The 18,953-nt window shown below is 30.7% G+C and overlaps 2 protein-coding genes across 2 annotated transcripts; one reads left to right on the top strand and one right to left on the bottom strand.

Moving 5' to 3' along the window:
* The first annotated feature begins 11,541 nt into the window (after positions 1-11,541).
* Positions 11,542-13,384, top strand: LOC112277833 (acyl-lipid omega-3 desaturase (cytochrome b5), endoplasmic reticulum). Its single transcript, XM_024510609.3, has one exon. The coding sequence runs from the start codon at positions 11,828-11,830 to the stop codon at positions 13,043-13,045; it is 1,218 nt and encodes a 405-aa protein (XP_024366377.1). The 5' UTR covers positions 11,542-11,827; the 3' UTR covers positions 13,046-13,384.
* Positions 13,385-17,170: 3,786 nt separating this feature from the next.
* On the bottom strand, positions 17,171-18,140 carry LOC112277723 (uncharacterized). The gene has a single exon (XM_024510373.3). The coding sequence runs from the start codon at positions 17,933-17,935 to the stop codon at positions 17,552-17,554; it is 384 nt and encodes a 127-aa protein (XP_024366141.1). The 5' UTR covers positions 17,936-18,140; the 3' UTR covers positions 17,171-17,551.
* Positions 18,141-18,953: the final 813 nt, after the last annotated feature.

Below are 18,953 nucleotides of genomic sequence, written 5' to 3'. Positions count from 1 at the left end.
ATGATGATTTTGATATGGATTCAAAAGGGATACGAAACCTTCATGAATGACACGTCAGACTCTTCAAATGAGTAGGTGCCCTAATTTGAGAGTAAGCAATGCTCTAATTTAAGAAAACTCTTTATTGAAATTATTGTGTTTTTATCCAATCGCTCATTTTCTTATTTACTAATGTAAATTTAGGTTTAGTTGTTCATTAAACTTTTTAAGATTTTTGGATCATTTTTTATAGAAATAACAATTTTTTTTAGTTATTTGTATTTTCTCCTACTTTAAAGTATTAACATCCTCAATCAAATTCTCTCTCTTTATTATTATCTTAAATATATCTTTGGAATCTTTGTTTTCAATTGCATCTTTTTTTTATTTGCTTATAATTTTTGATGATATTATATCAATTCATCTTAGATTATTCTTTAGATTGTAGCATTCATTTAATTGCTATAAAGACCAATATTGGTTATTGAGGTTTTGCCAAATATAAAAAATTTATTCTATTTTTAATGTTTCAAAAAAAATTAACAGTCTTTTTATATTTTTCATTCTAATATTAAAACAACCATATAAACCATTTTATTACACTCAAAATTTTAATTTTATTCTTACTTATTATTATAATATATAACTATATATATATATATATATATATATAGATTCATTGTTTTAAAAATCTAATATCTTCATCCATTATATACAACATAATTCTAAAATTTTATTTTATTTTATTATTTATAATACTCTTAAATAAACTCTTTTATCATATAACTTTACCAACATTAATTTAATGAATCTTAATTCTTACATGTTCACATATTTGCAAACATATCTGATTATCAAGAATTTTTATTTTAATTATTATTATTTATTTATCTTTCTTTTAGAACAACTAATATAAATTAATTGTAAGTAGAAACACTTATAAACAAGCCCAAAGATAAGTAATCAAATAAAAACAAAAAAACAACAACCATTCATTACACCTTGTACTTCAAAATCTCAAATTTAAACTTGTATGTTTTTTTTTTTTTTTTTTTTTTTTTTGTAGATAATAAAAAAACTTATTTATAAACCCATAAGTTACACCTTGGTAATTTTAATCAAGTACAAAGAATTTTGCAATAACTCCAATAATAATGAATAAATATATACATTTAATAAAATTTAAATTATGCATATAATTATTGTAGCAATGATACAAAACTAAATGTATATTATTGCAAGATACATGATTATAATGGTCTAAAAATTAATAATTTGATAAAAATTATAGTTTCATTAAAACAAAAAAAATTTGTTTATTAAATGTATATATGTATTTTTTTGTAGATATGTCTATTTTTTTCTAAAAAAATACTATTTAAATTAATATTATAAATATTTTTTTGATTTTTTATAAATTAAATTAAAAATATCAAGTTACAAAAAAATTATATAGTATTTGTGTGTGTGTGTGTATATATATATATATATATATATATATAGATAAAAGAATGGACATATGAATTTTTTAAATTTATTTTATTTTAGTAATAAAATATAACCATATTCATTGAATGTTATATTAAAATTACTATGGTTATACACATTGACCTTATATTTTAATATAAATATTTAAATTTATATTTTTTATTATTAAAGATATACAAAATCATAATTTTAAATGTTTAAAATTATTATTTTTTAATAATTTATGTAAATTATTTCAATATTATAATATGTAAATTTTTATATAACTTATAAATTTTATTTTAGTATCTGAATTATATAAAAATTATTAACTCTTATCTTTATTTTTAATTTTTTTAAAAAAAATCTGTATTACTTTCTAAAACATACAAACAACAGATACATATGATTTTCTTTTAATAATAAGTTTCATTTTGTAGCTTTTACATTTGAAATTTTTGGATTTGTCTTAAATGATTATTAAAATAAGTAAATAAAAACAAAAGTAGAATAAGTAATCTTGTAAAGAATATTATCTTAAATAAGTTGATAATACTCAAAGGATTGACTCTTGATACATGGAAAGGGTTTTTCATAGATAAAGGACGAAGTTAAGGACCAAGAATCAAAGTCAAGAGGATAATGTATTAACTAGGAAATATCTAAAGACTAGGTAAGAATAATTAGTATTTGGCATAGAATACTGTAGCTCTTATTTATGCTCCAAAATTTTATTTTTAAATTTTTTTCTTATTTTATGATAATTAAGCATATTAGATTCGGATTTATATTAGTAGAATCTAGTTTTATTAAATTTTTAGGATTGTAACCTTTGATAGTATAAACCCTAGCTTAATTCCTTGAGTTAAGTTAATTAAGACCAAAATGATAAAGAATAGAGATTAGAATAGTAATTTGGTTAGTTTTAATAATTTAGAGGTTGTTAGTCATTGCTATAAGGATTGATTGTGAGCCTATGAGTTCACCTACAATAATCTCATATGATTTAGAGTAAATTAGAATTAGAACTTTCTAAAAGATTTAGTGAAGTTTAGCAATGATGGTTTTGAAGCTTTTTCTTCAACTTCAACAAATTCAAGAGGCATGGTGGTTCTTTTAATTAATGCAATGGTAGCACCAGATTTACCCCGTGGAATGGAGAAAACAAGATCAGCACCTTCTCTTTCAAAATGCAAGTGAAGCAATGAAATTCTTATTTTGAAGAATTTTACAAAAAAATTGCTAAGATCCTTCTAAGTAAAAACTTCCATGAAAATTATAATTGAGCATGGATTGAAGCATGTGAGTAGTCGATCTTAGCTTAAAAAGGTATTTTGAACACAATGGTGAAGTTAGATTTATCAAAAAATATTTCTTAACTACTTACAAGAGCCATCAACCTTAGTAACAAGATTAGATCTTAGGTAAATAAAGGCCGTAGATCTAGATTAGGGATCTTAGAAATCAAGGGTAGAGATGCAGCCATCTTTCTATGAGCCTTCACTTAATTGTGTAAGAGAAGCTTGGTTTTTCAAGCCGTTTTTCTCTCTTCTTTTGGATGAAGGGCGAAGCCATGCCAAAATTTGGTCAAAATCCTAATCTTAATTTTATTTAGATTTTAAATCTCATTGTGAACCTTGTGATTGTATATAGATTTTGAATTATGAAGGATGGTCATTAAATTTTAAAATATGCTTCATTGAGGTAGATAGCTCCTTTGGCTTGCCAAATATCCCAAGGGTTTCAAGGACCTCAGATTTTCCTCAATCAGTTACTCAATTTATTTTTTTTAATATGAAATTCCAAATGGTTGTAGATTTTTTTGTTAGCTTCTTGACAAGATAAGATATTCTTGATTTGGAGTGAGAAAGAATTTTTGGTAAATTTTTGAAAGCTAGAGAGTCGACTACCTTTGTAGTTTAGATCATTCGAGTTTGGAAAGGTATTTCTCAATGCCTGGTGATTGGCTTTATTTGAAACTTTTACAGCATCAAGCCTTATAAGCTAAGCTCTGAAAAACATAAGTTTTGTTGGATTTGAAGAAAATCTGAATTTTTAGTGAATTTCTAAGTGAAGAGGATTGGTTGCCATGGCAGTTTAGATCACTCAACTTTAAAGGAGCAATTCTCATGATTTGATTATTAGATTACAATAAAATCTATTGAATCAAGAGTGTCTTTAAGTTAACCTTGCAACAAGCTAAGAATCATTTAAATCAAAGCTAATTACAAATTTTAGCAAATTTTGGAGTAGAAGGGAGTCGCTGCCTTCAATCCTTGCATGTTGTTAAGGTACCTTCGCTTCCACCTCTTTTATTTTATTTTTACTATTATCTTCACAATGACTTGTAATCTCCACATTTCACCTTTTTGGCTAATGAATTTTAAGTTTTAACTTTTAAGCTTTAATATTCTCACTTTAACTTTTAATTTTAAATTTTAACTTTTAATTTTAAATTTAACTTTTAAACTTAATTTTTAATTTTAACTCTTTAACTTAACCTTTTAATTTTAAATTTTTACTTAAATTTTTAAATTTTAATTTAAATTTTAATTTTTAACTTTAAATTTTAATTTAAACTTAAGTTTTTATTTTTATGGTCAATTAATAGTAATAACTTAGTTAACTATTTTTACTATGTTTTCATAAGAAATTTTATTTAATATTTTAATTTAATATCAATAACCATTGCTTGGAAGGCATTAATTTGAATTGAATTACAAACATCCACATTTAAATTAACTCAATAATTTCACAATTGGGAGTCCCTCTATTCCACTCCTTGAACCTATTGTGTGGCATCAATTAAATGAGTGGTGAATTTGGAGCTCACAAATACCTTCATAAATAGTGAGATATCAAAAAATCCAAAGATTATAAAATACCTTCCTCATAAGTTAGATGCCAAAATATCTTATAATCTTATGTATAAAAGTCAAAGAGTAGAAATATTTTTTTAGGATAATAACCACCACTTATATGTAATCGGTGTTATAAGTGAAATTAATCTTATTCGATACTTTCTTTATATACAACCTTGTTGATGCTACGTATTGTGACTTTAAAGTTCTTTTTTTTTCAATAGATTATAGGTTTGCTTATATTTAGGTATGAGTTTTGAAGTTCTTTGAAGTCTTTCTTATTGTACAGAATAGATCTTATAGTTGTTGTTGATGTTAGAATTTAAAATCTTTTAATGCTACTTTTGTATCTAGTTATTGATGTATTTTTTTTCTTACTTGTTGTTAAGTTCATTCATAATCTTAGAGGTTGTTAGACACCTTAGAATAATATTTTAAAATATTAATATTATATTTCTTTATTAAATTACATCATTGATGCACTAATATTATGCTTTTAAGTGCTTAAGTTTTTAAAAGATTCTCTTATAGTGATAAGAGGTGTTTTATGAGATTAAAAATGTTATGTGAGATTAGAGGTGGTTAAAGAGTAGCAAAGCTTATACAAGAAGTTTAAACAAAATATAAGACTTATAAAAAGTCTTATAAGTGAAGTTGAAAGTATTTAAAGAATAAAATCACTAGTTCACTCACAAAGAAGACATTTTAGATTTTTAAAAAAGCAACACCATCTTATTTATTTTGAGAGTTCTATTTTTTTATTATTATTATTATTATTATTATTATTATTTTTTTGAAACATCCCTTCTTAAGACATGGCTTCAAGTGAAAAGTTTAGAAGTAATAACTTCTATCATTCAAAGAAAAAAATTAAATTTTTGTTGGTTTCATTGAATTTTTGAAACATTATTGATAAAAATAAAAAACTTTTAAGAAATAATGATGATGTCAAGGTGAAGAAGTAATAAAAATGTTGTAAAAAGAAGAATTTTGGATTGATTGCAATAAAACTTCATGTTGCCAAATTTTTGTATGTAATTGCTTATAATGGATCAATAGAACAATGGAAGATTTTTTGCAATATCTACAAGAATAAAAATCTTGCAAACATTCCATACAATAGGAAGAAGTTAATAATAAAGATAGAAGAAAGAAATGATCTCATGGTTCATATCAACAAGGTAAAAATACTTGCAAATCAACTAGCAATTATTGATACATTAATTGACAATAGAGAAATTATGTTGACATTGTTCATGAGCCTTTTGAAATCCTACAACTATCTTATTGTGGCATTAGAGTCTATCAACATGAAAGAGCTTACTATAAATTATATCACATCAAGACTTGCTCATGAAGTGATCAAAAAGAAAAAAGAAAAAAGAAAACTTTAAAGTAAAGATTTAACTTAATTTTCAAAATAAGGCAAAGCTAGCTATTTTTACTAATGTGATAATTTAAAAATATATATATAAATTACTATATTTATAGAAAACTAAATCACTTTATAAGAAATTACTACAAAGCTAATAAAAAAAATATAAAGAATGCAAACAATGCTTGTGATAGATTTTGTGGAAATGACTATGCTTTCACGGCAAGTGAAGGAGCCTCTATGGCTATTATGTCTAAATGAAAGAACTTCTATGGCTATTCTATAGCAACAAAAAAAAATTAGAAGATAATGGCATGATACAAATCATTAGAATTGGATGTAATATTGTAGAAATTATTGTAAATGACTATATTAAAAGGATCACATTGAAAGAAGTCTTATATATGCTGAAGATGAAAAAAATCTCTTTTTAATGAATAAATATCTTGGTTAATGGAGTTGTTAAAAAAAAAAATTATACCATTGTAGAGATAGCAAAGAGTATGCTTCATGCACAAAACCTTAGACATGAGTATTGGACAAAAATCATTGTAAATGGTGTGTTTATATATACATCTTTAATTTTAAATATATATATATATATATATATATATATATATATAATGACAATGAAGATAAAGAGCTAAAGAAGGTAGATTAAAGTATGTCTAGAACTAACAATAAAAACAATCAAGATGTTAAAGATGATAATGATGATGATAAGTACTAACCTTTGAATATGAATAAAATACAAGTTTTAAAAAAAATAAATAAGCTTGCAAGAGACCTTGGAGTACATGGAGATGAATCTTCATAAAGTGAAAGGAGATATCTTGTAAAAGAAAGTAATAACTTGATAAATAGTAGAAGAACCATATTTTTCTTCAAGGAAGTGAAGAACATACTAATGTTGCATTCATCATTGTTCCATTGAATTGTGTGATGTAATAAAGTCCACAAATGCTATGAAAAGAAAGAATGTTATAAAAAAATAATACAAATTATTTATAAATAATGAAACAAAGAAATTGACTCAACTTCCATCAAATCAATCTTTAATTAGTTGTAAATGGATGTTTATAGCCAAAAATGATGCAATAAGCAATGTTATGAGATATAAGGCTAGATTGATTGCTAAATGATAGTCCTAAGTTTTTGGTATTGATTTTAATGAGACATTCACTTCTGTGGCCAAATTCACCACCATTAGAATTATTATGGCAATTGGGACAACAATAGACTTAGAAATATACCAAATGGATGTAAAGACAACTTTCTTAAATGGAAACTTAAAAGAAGACATCTATATAGATCAATCTCAAGGATTTCTTAAAGAAGGCAAACAACATCTTGTTTATAAGTTGAAAAAATATTTGTATGGACTCAAATAATCATTAAGAGGATAGTATCAATGTATTAATACATTCTTTGTAAATGAAAGATTTGTAAGAAGTGAAGATGATCATGTTATATATGTAATGCAATTAAATGAATCTTATTGATTATTATCTTTTATATTGATGATTTGATCATCTTAATCAATAACTTAAAGATGATGAATTAATTGAAGACAAAGTTAAATATATATATATATATATATATATATATATATATATATATATGAAAAAATTGATTTGGGAGAGCTTTATTTTTGTTTAAAAGTGAAGTTTGTGAGAAATCATACTAATAAGACTATTACAATAAACTAAAGCAAGTACATTAAAGATATCTTAAAATGATTTAATATAGAGGAGTGTAAGTTTGTTTGAAATCTTTAGACACTAATTTAAAGTTGATAAAGCTCAAAAATGAGGAATTTGGTGAAGTTAAAGGTCAAATTCAAGGCTTTCCTTACAAAGGAGCAATAAGCTTACTTATTATGTATGCAATAGTTGGTACAAAAATAGATCTTGCATATGTGGTGAATGTTGTTAGCCAATATATGTTAAAGATTGGACCAATTCTTTGAGCAACCATCAAAAGAATCATGAGGTACTTAAAAGGTATTTTAAACTTAAAATTATGTCTTAGAAGTGATAACATTATTTTGTATGGTTATTATGATGTGGATTGAGTTATAAATGCAAATAATAGAAGATCAACAATAGAATATGTATTCTTTGTTGGAATGGAAGTTATTTCATGGAAATTGCAAGAAACAACGAAGAATTATAAGGTCGACAATGGTGTAATAGATGCAATATGGTTAAGATAATTTTTGAAAGACATTGAAGTAGTGCAAATAGAAGAAAATCCAATGGAATATGACAATCAAGGATATCTTGCTTTTACAAAGAATTCAAAGCATCATTCAATGATCAAGTACATTGACATTCAACAATAATTTATAAGAAAGAAGATTGAAATAGAAGTGATTGATATGAAATATTATACAATTAAAGATATGCTTGCTAATTTGTTGACAAAGTCATTAATAAAAGATAGACATCACATATTAAAAAAGTATTAGAATTAAAAGACTTTCATTAATAGCAAAGTTGGAGTGTTAAAATAAATAAATAAAAATTAAAATAGAATAAATTATCTTACAAAAAATATTATCTTAGGTAAATTGTTAATAATCAAAGATTTGATTCTTGATATATAGAAAGAGTATTTCATGGATTTAGGACAAGATTAAGGGCTAAGAGTCAAAGTTAAGAGAATAAAGTATCAACTAAAAAAATATTCAAAGATTACATAAAAATAATTAGTATTTGGTATAAGATATTGTCATAGAAATTGAAATGCCAAAAGAATCACATGATCTTATGTGTAAAAATCAAAGAGTGGAAGTTATCATTTAGGGCAACAACCACTACTTACAACTAATAGATGTTGGAAGTGAGAGTTATCTTACTCCATACTCTCTTTATATACAATCTTGTTGATGCTATGTGTTGTGACTTCAAAGTTCTTTTTCTTCAATAATGATAAGAGGTTATTAAAAATATATTTAAATATACTATAATAATAATGATTTTTAAATCTATTTTAATAATAATACAATAATATGTAATTTTAAAAAATAAATATGCTATCAAAATATAAATTAATATTATAGATATAATACTATATCAAGTTTTAAATTAAGTAATTTTTTTTGAATTAAGATATTTAATATTTACAAGAAATATTTTATTAAGAATAAATATAAAATATGTTTATGAAAATAAAATTTGAAGATATTTGTAGTAACATTTTTTTAAACATAATTATAAATATAATATAAAAAAAACTTATAAAGTGAATTTAAATTAAAGAAGATGTGTATAATACTAGTTAATAAACAATAAAGATAGATTCGTACATATATAGATATACATTTTTTATCAAGCAATAATTGATTAACATGTTTTGATCATGAATCTCATTTTTACTTAAAACATACATATGCATAGGATGTTTTCGAAAAATATTTAAAGAAATAAATATATATATATATATATATATATCAATTGAATGGTTGAAACATCACAAAAAATAAATAAATAAATAAATAAATAAATAAAATAATCATTAGAACTATTGTGTATATTGGAGCTTAAATTAAGAAATTGTGTTAGTTTAAAAAAGCAACAAAACAAGTTAGAATTCTTATCTTTATTTTTCTGATATTATTTTATAAGATTTTTAATAAACAATTTAATTTCTAAAATAATTCTAAATTCTTATATTATTATTATTTTTTGATTTTTTAAGTTTTCTAATGGCAAAAAGGCTCAAAGAGAATTGGAAATCTTACTTTTTCAACAATGATTGGTTAAAGAAATTTCTTAGAATATTTTATCAATACTAATAATTGAATTATGACATTGCAAATAATTTAAGAATGTTGTTTTAAGCAATCCAACATATAAACTGCAGAATTGTGGAAATATGATAACATAGGATCAAGAAATCTTAAAATAAAGTAAAATTATAATAAAATTAAAAAATCATGTTTTTTTTAATGACAGTTGATTTACAGTTGTATCTACAATTGATAATATTGCTTAAAATAATTAGAAATCTTACTTCTGTAATAATACTTAATTTAAAATGTTACTTACAATCAATAATACCACCTTAGGATATGAAAATATCTTACTTATTTTATTTTAATTAATTTATGTAAATTATAAATAACTAAAAAAAATTATTTCCTTGATAAAACTTGGTTTGTTAGATTTCTCATAATGACAAAAAAAATCCTAAAAAACGTGAGAATCTTACTTCATTAATAATACTTGATATATTTCATTGCCCCATTTAAGAATTGAAGTAAAAAAAAAAAGCATTAAAGATTGCAAGAATTTTATGTGGCGAAACCCACCTGCTTGACGAATCTGCCCATTTCAGGGCTTTTCAGTGGTTTTCGTGTTTCACTGCAAGTAAAACTGGAGCTCAGTTTCTGGCCGCATGACTCCGCATCTTCACAACTGAATGTGTCCTAGAGCGATACGCTCTAAGTGGGGCAGTCTAGCCCAATTGGGTCTCAATCTCGAAGCATTCTCGTCATTGCAACTCAGTTTTTTCTATTGACTTGTGTGACTTTTCAACACTCCTGCATGTAAAGTTCTCACTTCTTTCAGGAAAATAGAACAAAACAAAAGTCAATTCGGCTGTTTTACATAAAAACAGTGTTGCGTGTGGTGAAAAGTAGGGATTATTTAGCGTATGGTTTCATACTTTGCACTGTTTTGGATGACACTTTTGTCCTAGATTTCTGTAGGGGAAAAGCTACTAGAACTTGGAGAAACATTAGTGTGCAGTGATGTGAATGTGTAGAAGAAAAGGAGGTTGCAACAAACTGGACTCCTTCGATCGAGTCATGCAAAAGCACTTCTACTAATTTATGATCGAAGTAATCTTCAGTCTGACTTTACCGGCGTCAGTCAAGTGTTTGATCATGATATTGGCAATATACCTGGCAGTGCATCCAGGTGAGAGACGAGCTTACATACGAATAAAACACCGAAACATCAACTGATTTATCGCTTGGATATATCTATATATATATATATATATATATATGGAACGTTGACTAGAATCATGGCAACCACGCTCACCTCCATGTCAATCGAGTTATAACTTGGTCCGCAGAAATGAAACTCAACCAATCGAACCATCACGCAATGCTGAAGCTGTATCAGAAACGTGATTGCCCGAACGCGTACATTTCAACGTCGATCCCAACTTGTGCACACACTGGATCCATTGCGATCGGTTCACTCGCGATGTTTTCTTCGGTCGAAAAATACTTCCCACGACACTGGCAGCTCGCGACAAAACAAACTCTAGTAAATATAATAAAATGGAATTCAAATAATTGTTTGCTAGACTCGAGGATAGTGATTTTCCACGCTGGCTAGCTAGACCATGAATCCAAGGTTTTGGATCTACATGCGAAACGCTTGAGATTTTTAGGTGAAGGGCACTTAATCGTCCCAGTAGAAGTACCATATTGCCGAAGTTGGTGGGCAAAAAAAGGGAGACATTTACTGCAATTTTCTTCTTCCCATGTTGTCAGAATCATTCTCTACACAGAAACTTGGGTACCTCATTCTCCTTCCCCACTGCTTATTCAACTCCATCGCCCGCCAATTCTCGTACTTGGACCCCCACGTTTGCAGCAGGACCTCCTGTTGCAGAAGGGGATGTGTTCACAAGCTCTCGATTAACTGGTGCCAAGAATTTTTGTTAATTAACCATCAAAAGTTTCCGAAAATATGCCAGTTTAAAAGATTCATAAGCTATTGGAGCTATACCCAAATGTCGTTCATGCACAACCAGTACAACAGACAGTTGAGCATAGTTCACATCGACAAATATTTTAAAGTAGACGAAACTGGAGGAGCACCCTCCATTGCACGAGCTTTTTAAATCAGTGGTCCTGGATCGATGTTCCTCACGCACGGTTTAATAGGACTGCTGTCGCAGCTTTTGATACATAATGAGAAGGTGAGAAATCGACAATCATGGTAAGCGGAGCTCCTGAACACACTTGAGCTGCTGAGAGGGAAGGCGGTGTTGCGGCTGCGCTGCGAGGTCCAGCACGTAGAGACGGACCGTGTCTGTTCAGTGTGTGGCAAAGGCGAATTCAGAGTGGTTGGAAGAAGGGGGTGGATCAAGCTGCTGCTGTGATCGATCGCGGGAGTCAGCGATGGCTTCGCGGAGAGGCATGATCTCGTTGGATCAGGCCAAGTCCATGATCGAAGAGCTGCCGCCAGTGGTGTCGATGCGGAGCGCGGAGGATGATGACAAAGGCGGCGGCGGCGGCGGCGGCGGCGGCGTCGTCTCTGTGGAAGCCAAAGGTCAGGAGGAAGCGTGGGACGCGTCGAAGAAGCCCCCCTTCACCCTCGGCCAGATCCGAGCCGCCATTCCAAAGCACTGCTGGGAGCGCAGCATTCCACGCTCGTTGCGATACGTCGCAAACGACATCGCCATTGTGGTGGCGCTCGCGGTGGTTGCTGCGTACGTCGATAGTTGGTTCTTGTGGCCGTTTTACTGGTTCGTCCAAGGGACAATGTTCTGGTCGCTCTTCGTCCTCGGCCACGATTGCGGACACGGTAGCTTCTCCCCAAGCAGGCGATTGAACAACTTCGTCGGCCACATCGTTCACTCGTTTATCCTGGTCCCTTACCATGGCTGGCGCATCAGCCACCGGACGCATCACGCTAACCACGGCCACGTCGAGAACGACGAGTCGTGGTATCCCATGACGGAGGCGCTGTACAGGACTCTCAACATCTTTGAGAAACTGGGTCGGTTGCAGTTTCCATTCCCACTCTTAGCGTATCCTTTCTACCTGTGGACGAGGAGCCCAGGCAAGAATGGAACCCATTACAGCCCTTCGAGCGACCTGTTTGATTCGAGCGAGTGGAAGGAAGTGATCACCTCAACCGCTTGCTGGTTCGCTATGGTGGCGATCCTGGCCGACGTCGTCTTTCATAAAGGTTTCCTCTGGACGTTTAAGCTCTATTTCATACCTTACATCGTCAATGTCGTGTGGCTGGACTTCGTCACATACCTTCATCACCATGGCTACGAGAAGAAAATTCCATGGTATCGTGGGCAAGAGTGGAACTACATGCGCGGGGGGTTGTCCACCATCGACCGCGACTACGGGATCTTCAACAAAATCCATCACGACATCGGCACGCACGTTGTGCACCATTTGTTCCCTCAGATTCCGCATTACCATTTGGTCGAGGCAACCGCGGCGGTGAAGCCTTTGCTTGGGAACTACTACAGGGAGCCGAAAAGGTCAGGTCTGATTCCACTGCATCTCCTCCCCATTCTCGTGAAGAGCTTCAACGAGGATCATTATGTGGCCGACGAGGGCGACATTGTCTTTTATCAGAACGATGTAAAGCAGTGATTCGTCACCTCTTCTTGGCCACAGAAAAAGAAAAAAAGAAAAAAAATCATGGCTATAGCGCGGCCCGTTTGCTCTCAACCTTTCTAGCATGCACTCTCGCGTTGGAAATGATCCATCAATCGGCGATGCATCGTGCAAGGAGGGTCAGACTCCGACGGGACGTTGATTGAAGACCTCCTTCAAAGGATTTAGCGTCTTATAGGCAGACATTCGATTAGTGATAGAGACAATGAGCCAAGATTTGATATTTGAAACAATGTGGCATGGATTTCCTTGCCATCGTCCAGCAATGAAAAAGACTTCGGTCAAGCTACCTTAAGCCAGTCCTCTTGGCTTCAATTTCCGGCACAACTGCCGAGTCGTAATCAGTCTTCTGCGGGTCCTCGAAACTAATTTCCCTGTTCTCCACTCTCACAACACTATTCCACTTGATCGCTATCATTCTATACTGCTGTACAAATACTCGGAACAGAATTGCTGGCAACAAATTCGCGAGCAGCTAAAACACTGACACGTTGTGTCGAATGCTCGTATCAATCCCAGTCGCCGTATTCGCACACACAGTTCCATCTTTCCTTCGATACTTTTGAACCCGAGTCAGAATCTGTCTCTCGATTGCAGCAACCCAACTCGCATCTCCGAGGCGGTAGTGTCGAATTGTGGCACTACCCGGTCGAAATTCCTGCTATTCTTGGATCAGCGTGTGATTCAATATGTGGAATCTCCCCGTCGTGTCAAATCTAGAGATTGGTTGTCTCCTTTGCGGCGCCATTCCGCGTGGCAATTCGGCGAAGTGTGCAGAGCTCCCTGACACGCTCTGGTCATGTCGCCGCCATCGCTCCTCGGAAACTCCGCTCTGCAAGGTCAGTAGATGCTTTGCTGAGGCTTAAGACCAAGACCCCCAGGGGGGGTGGGGGGACTTGAGGCGGAGGTGATTTGGGACGAAGAAGAGAGTGGACATGGGAAAATAATAATATACGATAAACTATTACAAGATAGCATGTTTTGATAATTCCCTCTTTTGAAATAAAATTAAAAATATAAAAAACTAATTTTTAATTTATTTTTCAATAAAACTCTGCATGTTTAAATTTTGTTGAATTAAATAGTACAAATAGCTATAGATTTTTACTTTCTATCTTTTCTTAGTGTTTAATCAAATATTACGATTTTAATGTGTCTTTGATGAAAAATATACAAATTGCATAAATTATCACTGAAAATTCTTTTGTTAAATTATTATAACCTTGCAAGAAAGAAGATACATTATTGCTACTTTATAACTAGAGATTTTAATAATCTTGTTGGTAATTTAAATTAGTTATAATTCATAAACATTAGTTATATTTTTTAAAAAATAAAGAATTTTTGAATATCAACTTTAATTTACAAAATATATTAAAAATTCAATTATAATTATATATAATCTTTTTACTACATCATCTAAATTAATAATAATAATAATAATAATAATAATAATACACCTCTACTTTTTAATTGGTACAATTTTTTAAATAAATAATAAGCAATAAAAATATTTTTGACAACATGAATATTTTATTTTTTTAATTGTAAAATATAAATTAAATAAATTAATAAATATGCATATATATTAATTTAAAATATTTTATTTATTTATTTTTAAAATAAAATTATTATTAAAGTTTTTTGCATTCTAATGGCATGCCCTTCTAATATATAATATTGAGAACTTTGTCTTACATTTTGTAACATAGGACAAAATTTATCATACTTATCTTACAATAGACTTAATACAAAATACAAATGAATATAAACAAAGAATATGACATAGATATGCATGATTACTAAAATAAAAAATTAGATAAGTAAGAAATTAGAACATATAGAAGTAAGTTAATATCTTGTTAGGAAGCTCCTTAAAAACTTTATAGATGCAAATTTGATTTTATACGTATTTGTAGGCTGAAAACTTATTCAATAAGTTGTCTATATGTTGCATATATTAGCAACTTATATTAAACTAAATAAGTATCCATGTGTTGCATGAGTTAGCCAAAAGGTGCACATATTAAAAACTTATTCTTTAAGTTAGACACATCTCTTGCAAATTAAATATGTGTTATGTAGCACATAAGACATTGCTACATAGCTCCTTGGTTAAATAGTATATATAGAGGCAACAATGAGGCCTTTGTCACTCTTTTCAATTCCTTTTTTGCTTCTTGTCTAATTTTAACAATCTTTGGTTTTCTTGTCTTTGGTAATAGTCATTTTTAGGTTTTACTTAAACATACATATTTATTATTATTTTCCTTTTCTAATCTCTCTTTGATATATCTCTAGTTTATTTATCTACCTTCTTTAGTTTCTTGTCTTTAACAAATTGACAAAAATACACTTACAACATTAAAGCTTTATCTTTCTTAACTAATAATAGAAAGCTTTTTTTCTTCATAAAATATAAGCACATTAAAGGTTGTAAATAATGCAATTTGAAATTGTTATTGTTCTTAGAATTTTATTTTTCTTATTCTTAATTTTTTTTTATTTCTTACCTCAAGTGGTATAAGTCATTTTTTTTCTATTATATAATTATGGCAATTATTTTAGATATAATTATTATCACTACTATTATTAAAAAACCAAAAATTATATTACTTAAAAATTTTAATAATATATGATCAAAGTATCAAGGATTTATCAACCAAATACAATTGATAATTAAACTTCAACCTCAAAGCTATTCAATCTTAAAATTACAAGTCATAGTTATTAAAAAATTACTTTTAAATTTTTACTAATCATGGTTTGTAAAAAAAAATTATTAAATTTTTTGAATATGATCTAATATTGAATAACTTAGTGACCTATTTTTACCAAAATTTCAATTCATATTAACAACTATGAATCAAATTGTATTGTTACAAATGAAATTAAAATCAAATGCTTTAGAAATTATTTAACAATCACTACATAATTTAAATAATTGGCAATTTCATTGAAATAGGACAATGTTAATATACAAATTAATATGCAAATGCAATTCATATTTTATTAATTTTTTTATTCCAATCAACTCTTCCATTTACATTTTTTTTTTGTTATTTCAAATTATATAGAATTAATTTATTTAAAAAAAAGCTCAATTACTTAGAATCAATTCCAAGATACTTTGTTCACTTGCACAATGTGGGAAATAATCCTTTTGACTTGTGTGTATCTTTACAACAACACTTGAAAGTAATTATTATTATTATTAAAACGAAGATTCGCATAAGAATCCAAAAAACATTCAAAACCGTGCTCAGTCATAGTAATTGTAAAGGCAAAAACGAAAAGGAGAAAAACATTCTGTAAGAAGTCAATTCATACCACCCAGAAACAGATTAGTATGCAAACAATCATCACCCCAGTTCAACATGTTCACAACCCTTCTAAACATTTTCGCTGGCACTGGCATTGATGGAGGACACAGTGGGCTTGACGACCTCTTCTGCTCTGCAACTATTCCCCATCTCGCACATTCACAACATGACAACAGCAATAGATTCGAAGAGGAACAATAAGGTAAGTATAAACCATTCAAATCAAGTCGCAGGGTTAAAGAGTGTTAATACCTAAGCCAGCTGCCGTTTGAAACCTGAGCTGCTGACACCGAGATATCTTCGAAGATATTCCTATGAGGTAACTGAAAGTAGTAATGAAAGAAGCCCTGCAGTAGAGAGAGCAACAAGCAAATACAAAAACAATAACAAAACAAACACAAAACAAAAACAAGGATACATCAATGATGATCACTATTGTCTAAGAGTCCTTGGGCCAAATCACAGCACAAGGCATACCATGAAGTCGTGACTATGTCAAGCTACATAACCCTTGGACTTGTCGGAGGATCAAGTGATTCACGCTAAGTGGAGTTGAGGTATTAATATTAGTGAAGAACCTCGCAGAATGGAGTGTCAATACAACAAACTGTCATCGCCTGAGAAAGACGCAGCCGGAAAAATCATGCAGATTTCCGACATTGTGCCAGGCCTATGCAATAAAAACTAGATCACACCAAGGTCAACAAGGGTTAGGACAAGCTTCTCACAGCAGCAAAAGAGAAGAATAAAACCACGCCAATCGCTCTTCGTGCAAGAATTCAAACTAAGTAGTGTAAATTCTGGTTCTGCAGAAACACAACGGAAGCGAACTAACGACTTTTCAAACTCCAAGGTTTAAGGTATCAAAAGCATTCGATTGAATAACATTGTCACCTCCTCGATTCGAACCTTAAAAACTACCTCGCAGCACTGTTCCTCCTAACTGCCCCACATTCAATTTTTAGAGCCACGGCGACACGGAGATTTAATTCGGTGATATAATCTAGGGCACAATGCACCAACACCTTCGACACGTCTTCGGCAGTCCATTGGACAACATTTCGGCATTTCAGAGAACTAAAACTGAACTAAAATGATTTTTAGACGAGGCTGCGAGTACAACCCGCACTAATATCGAATCAAAAGAGCGGCGCACCGTCTACTTCTTGGCTTTCAAACTGTTGTTCTCCTTAATCCTCCGCCGATTGTCCAGCTTCAGCAACCGGATCAACTCATCGTCAACCATGGACTCGGGCTTCTTCCTCTGCAATTCACTCAACGGGGGCTTCTTATTGAGCAGGCCACTCAACCACTCGGGATACTCACTATCAGCCAGAATCGGCGGATCAGAGCCGTCCTTCTTAATGTTCGCCCCCAATACGGCCTTCTCACGTAGCTCCTTGGCGACCACGGGCACTACGGGTCCTTCAGCGCTTCGCCCCTTCTTCGACTTCGCCGCAGTTCCACCTTTCGCTGACGATCCAGCAGCGCGAAGACGGGCGCTCCCTTGAAGCGCCCGCGCTCGCGCAGCCATCCCCAACATCCTGGTCACACCGAGCACCTTAAACCCTAAAAAGTCCCAACCTCTGCCTCACGATTAAATTCCTACCATTCGAGCTCCCGCAAAGCTCCAACTACGCGGTGTCGATGCGCTCTACACTGCTAATCGTTCGCGTCCGGCTTCGATCCGCACATACACGCGAATGCGAGCACCGATCACGCAAGTGTTGCTTTCCCTTTCGAGTCTGCGACGTCGCCGGCGACCACTGGGAAGAAACCAGACGGCGACTCATGGATGAATGATTTGCGTCTTGTGAGTGGATGAATATCGTTGAACCATGATGTACTTCACTGTCCAATCCACGGCCGAGAAGCCAATGTTCTTCCGCGTTTGATATGATCTAGATAAACTATATTTTTTTTACTTTAAAAAATTAAAATCGATGCTGGATTTTCTAAAAAGATTGAAAAAGTGTAGAATATATATTAGGTTTTTTTGCAACAACATTTGATGTATCTTGGACTTCATCAACTTATCAAGGAAGTTAAAAACAAATTTGCATATTAAAAAATACCACTTTTTATATAGAAGTGTGTCTATAAATTTCACTTGAGTATTAACATCAAGGTATTGAATTATGATGTAATTATGAGAACTTTCTTTGTTATAAAATTCTCAAAAAAACATCTTATTTTATTTTATTTTTTAAAAATGCATAATATCTTACATAGCCATATTTACGAGTGTATTTACTTAGAATAAATAGAATTTAATATAAATAAGTAAAAAGAGACTAAATTCTAATATCTTGTTGACAAGTTTTTTTACTTCTAGTCATAAGTAATATAAGATTTTTTGTCTTTTTTCTTTTCTCTTTCTATTGTATAATTATTACAAAGTTTGTAGAAATAAAAGGTGTAGAAGAATAAAAATGTGGAAACAAATCAAAGAGTTAGTACTTGCAATGCATCAAATCACTTCATCGCTACATGCAACACAAAGATTGGTTGGAAATGAAGATGTAGAGACAATTGGAGCTACTTCAACATCTACACTTGTA

This window comes from Physcomitrium patens, chromosome 26 (assembly GCF_059467195.1).
Source record: "Physcomitrium patens ecotype Gransden chromosome 26, ASM5946719v1, whole genome shotgun sequence".
Classification (NCBI taxonomy): domain Eukaryota; kingdom Viridiplantae; phylum Streptophyta; class Bryopsida; order Funariales; family Funariaceae; genus Physcomitrium; species Physcomitrium patens.
Note: the sequence above shows the minus strand (reverse complement) of the source record. Positions and strands in the feature narration are given on the sequence as shown.